The 3,077-nt window shown below is 50.0% G+C and overlaps 1 protein-coding gene across 1 annotated transcript; it reads left to right on the top strand.

Annotated features, from left to right (window-relative positions):
* Positions 1–974: 974 nt before the first annotated feature.
* LOC101758627 (transcription initiation factor TFIID subunit 10-like) lies at positions 975–1,475 on the top strand. The gene has a single exon (XM_004980239.1). The coding sequence runs from the start codon at positions 975–977 to the stop codon at positions 1,473–1,475; it is 501 nt and encodes a 166-aa protein (XP_004980296.1).
* Positions 1,476–3,077: the final 1,602 nt, after the last annotated feature.

The following is a 3,077-nucleotide window of genomic DNA, read 5'->3' as shown; positions in this document are numbered from 1 at the left end:
AAAAAAAAGTTGATCACGGGGATCTTCGAGTACGTGCCGTGGAGTGCTAGCACGCTCCGGTTCGTCGTTCCATCCCGTACGTGTGGACTGCTGTAGAGGTGTCGCTCAGTTGCGCACTTCGTCAGATCGTACGACAACTTCCTTGACGTCGATTGGATCGACTAGTCGCGCTTCATCAAGACTTTCGCTGCGACGCGCGATGAGCGAAGGTATAATCTATGATCATTTACTCACAAGTGATCCTATTTACGCGGTTATATTTTTGTGTGCTAGCGAGTAGCATACGGCATTTACACGGTTATATTTTTGCTGTACTTATGCTGTTTTTGATCTAGATTAAATATTCTGCATGGTTAGTTGTAGATCAGATTATTTTGGCGAATAGCGTTACGCGCGAATTGAACTGTTTTACTCCATTCTTACTTCCTTGTTACGTGACTGGCTAACTAGCCGTCCTTACAACGGCACACGAGCGTTGCGCGGCTAACCATGAGGTTATGAGTTCGTGTAGCCAACTCTTATTCGTACGTACTGCAGCGTGTTATCCGTGCAACCCGAAGTACAACCTATCTGTTATCCGTGCAGTGGAGGACGGAAAACCAAATGAGGTATGACCGAGTTAGGGCCTGTTTGGGAGCACTTCACTTCACCAAAAATCACTCCACTCCACCAACTTCAAAAAACTCGCATCCAAACGTGTTTGGCTCCAGCAATTCCGGCTCTAGGAAAAATGTGGAGCAGGGGGTACATCCACATTTTTGGTGGAGTACCTCAAGGGGTGCTCCAAAAACCTTGAATACAGACCTCGTCGTGGAGTTTGTAGTTATTTACCCACCATGCCATCCGTTACACAGTACCCCTTCGATTCCGGTCAAAAGAAAATAGAACACCAGACCCATCCGCTACTCATTTGCCTGCGCCCGACCTTGCGCCTCCGCCGATCCGCCGACCGCCGCCGGCGCTCTTCCGGCGAGATGGACGGGGACAGAGGCGCCGGACTGGGCGGCGCGACGAGGGAGATGCCCGCCGGCCTGGGCGCCGCGCCGAGGGAGCCCCCCGCCGGCCTGGGCGCCGCGGAGATGGAAGGGCCCACCGGCCTGGCCGCCGCGCCGCGGGCGGCCCCCGCCGGCCTGGGCGGCGCGCCGAGGGCGGCACCTGCCGGCCTGGCCGCCGCACCGAGAGCGGCCCCCACCGGCCTGGGCGGCGTGTCGCTGGCGACCCCCGCCGGCCTGGCCGCTGCGCCGAGGGCGGCCCCCGCCAGCCTGGGCGGCGCGCCGTGGGCGGCCCCCGCCGGTCTGGCCGCCGCGCCGAGGGTGGCCCCCGCCAGTTTAGGCGGCGCGCCGAGGGGCGGCCCGGTCGTTGTGGGCGGCGTGACCGGCGCAAGGAGGGAGGCATCAGGCATGGAGCAAGATCCGTCCAGGGGTGATTTCGGGGCCCAGGATGATGGTGACCAAGGTCTGGCCATCGGCGGATGAGGTCGTGACCGTGTGGACAATTTCAGGGGTGGCGGCCAAGGCCGTGGCCGTGTTGGCCAGGGTGGCGGCCGTGGCCATGGCTGTGGCGCCGGGCATGGCAGCGAGAAGGCATCAAAGAGAAACGCTCCTCTAACTCATGTAGCCAGTGATACTTGTATAATTGTTTGTCATCTTTCAGCTCCAAGATAGAAATATGCTTGTAAAGTCAATTTGGATAGCTGGATCAGGAGTGAAAGGCTTATGGTAGAATCTGCTGAGTTACTTTTAATTTTCCGTCGTGTCAAAGTTCATCGCTGTTGCTTTGCATAATAGGCTCAGTGATCAAGCGCACAGTTGAGTCATATATTCATTCGGGTACTTGTAATGTGTGGTAGCAAACTTGTATGCATACTTGCCTGTTATCCCGCAGGAATTCCATTAAGCCATAAGTGCAATCTGGTAGGAATCGAATTCTACTTGGGACCATTTGTATATAGTAATCTTGTGATTATAAATCCTTTTGAGTAGCTACACTAATGGTATTCAAAATGAGTCAAGGTTAGCTATTTCTGACCAGCATGCCCCCAAATAACCAAAAGATAATCCCCCAAATCCGAAAGCAACGAAAAGTGAAAACTACTCCTAACAGTTTAACATTTAATAAATAGGATCTATTTGTAAAATTTTCTTCCATGTGGCTTGGATGCTTGGCATTCTTGGCAGCGATATCGATTCTATCTACTTGTTAGTCCTACTCCTAGCTTTCATAGCATTTTCCTTCATTTTTTTGGTTTGCCATTCCTTGATGGAAATCGCACCAATCCGTGACTCACCAACATTAACCAGATTTTCTGAACTTATCACATATGAAACATAGGGTGTATTTAGTTGCTAGTCTGCTAGACATCATGTGGTGCATGCTAAACTCTCCTGTGAGCACCTCCGATAGGCAAGGTATTTGTACCACTAAAGAGTTATATGGATTGCATGTTATATGGATTGTGACTGAATAACAATTGTGGTTTTATCAACGAGGTCAAATTACTTTGAATGCTTGTACTTCAATGGACTGTCATATGTTATTCAGGGTGATTCAATTGAATGGACTGATGCAAACATGACGATCATATGTTCGTTGTTTGCCAAACAAGTTAAGAAAGGGAATAGACCGAACACTCATTTGAACTCAGTAGGCTATGATGAGGTCAGCAATGAATTTTTCAACCTCACTGCAATTCGTTTGACCAAGCGCAAATGAAGAACAAGTGGGATAAGTTGAAGACCGATTTAACGACTTGGAAGAAATTAATGAGGAAGTAAACGGGTGCGGGATGGGACAGAGCAAGAGGTGTGATTGATATGGATGATGAGTGGTGGAAGAAGGCAAGGGCGGTGAGTTCCAAAACTATTTTATTTCTGTTAAGCAATAGGTTCATGTCATTTCTTTTTGTAAATAACGATGATGTCCTTGCAGGAGATTCCAGGTTGCGGCAAGTTTCGAAAAAAACCGTTGCAAAATGAGGAGGACTTGACAGTGATGTTTGCTAACATAACTAATGATGGAAGCGATCATTGGAATCCTATGAGCTCTAATCCCATCATACCACCAACACAAGAGGATGT

The sequence above is a fragment of the Setaria italica genome, chromosome VIII (genome assembly GCF_000263155.2).
Source record: "Setaria italica strain Yugu1 chromosome VIII, Setaria_italica_v2.0, whole genome shotgun sequence".
Lineage (NCBI taxonomy): Eukaryota > Viridiplantae > Streptophyta > Magnoliopsida > Poales > Poaceae > Setaria > Setaria italica.
Note: the sequence above shows the minus strand (reverse complement) of the source record. Positions and strands in the feature narration are given on the sequence as shown.

Excerpts from the sequence above, each read along its gene's own strand:
- LOC101758627 (XM_004980239.1), top strand. The coding sequence starts at position 975 with ATGGACGGGGACAGAGGCGCCGGACTGGGCGGCGCGACGAGGGAGATG.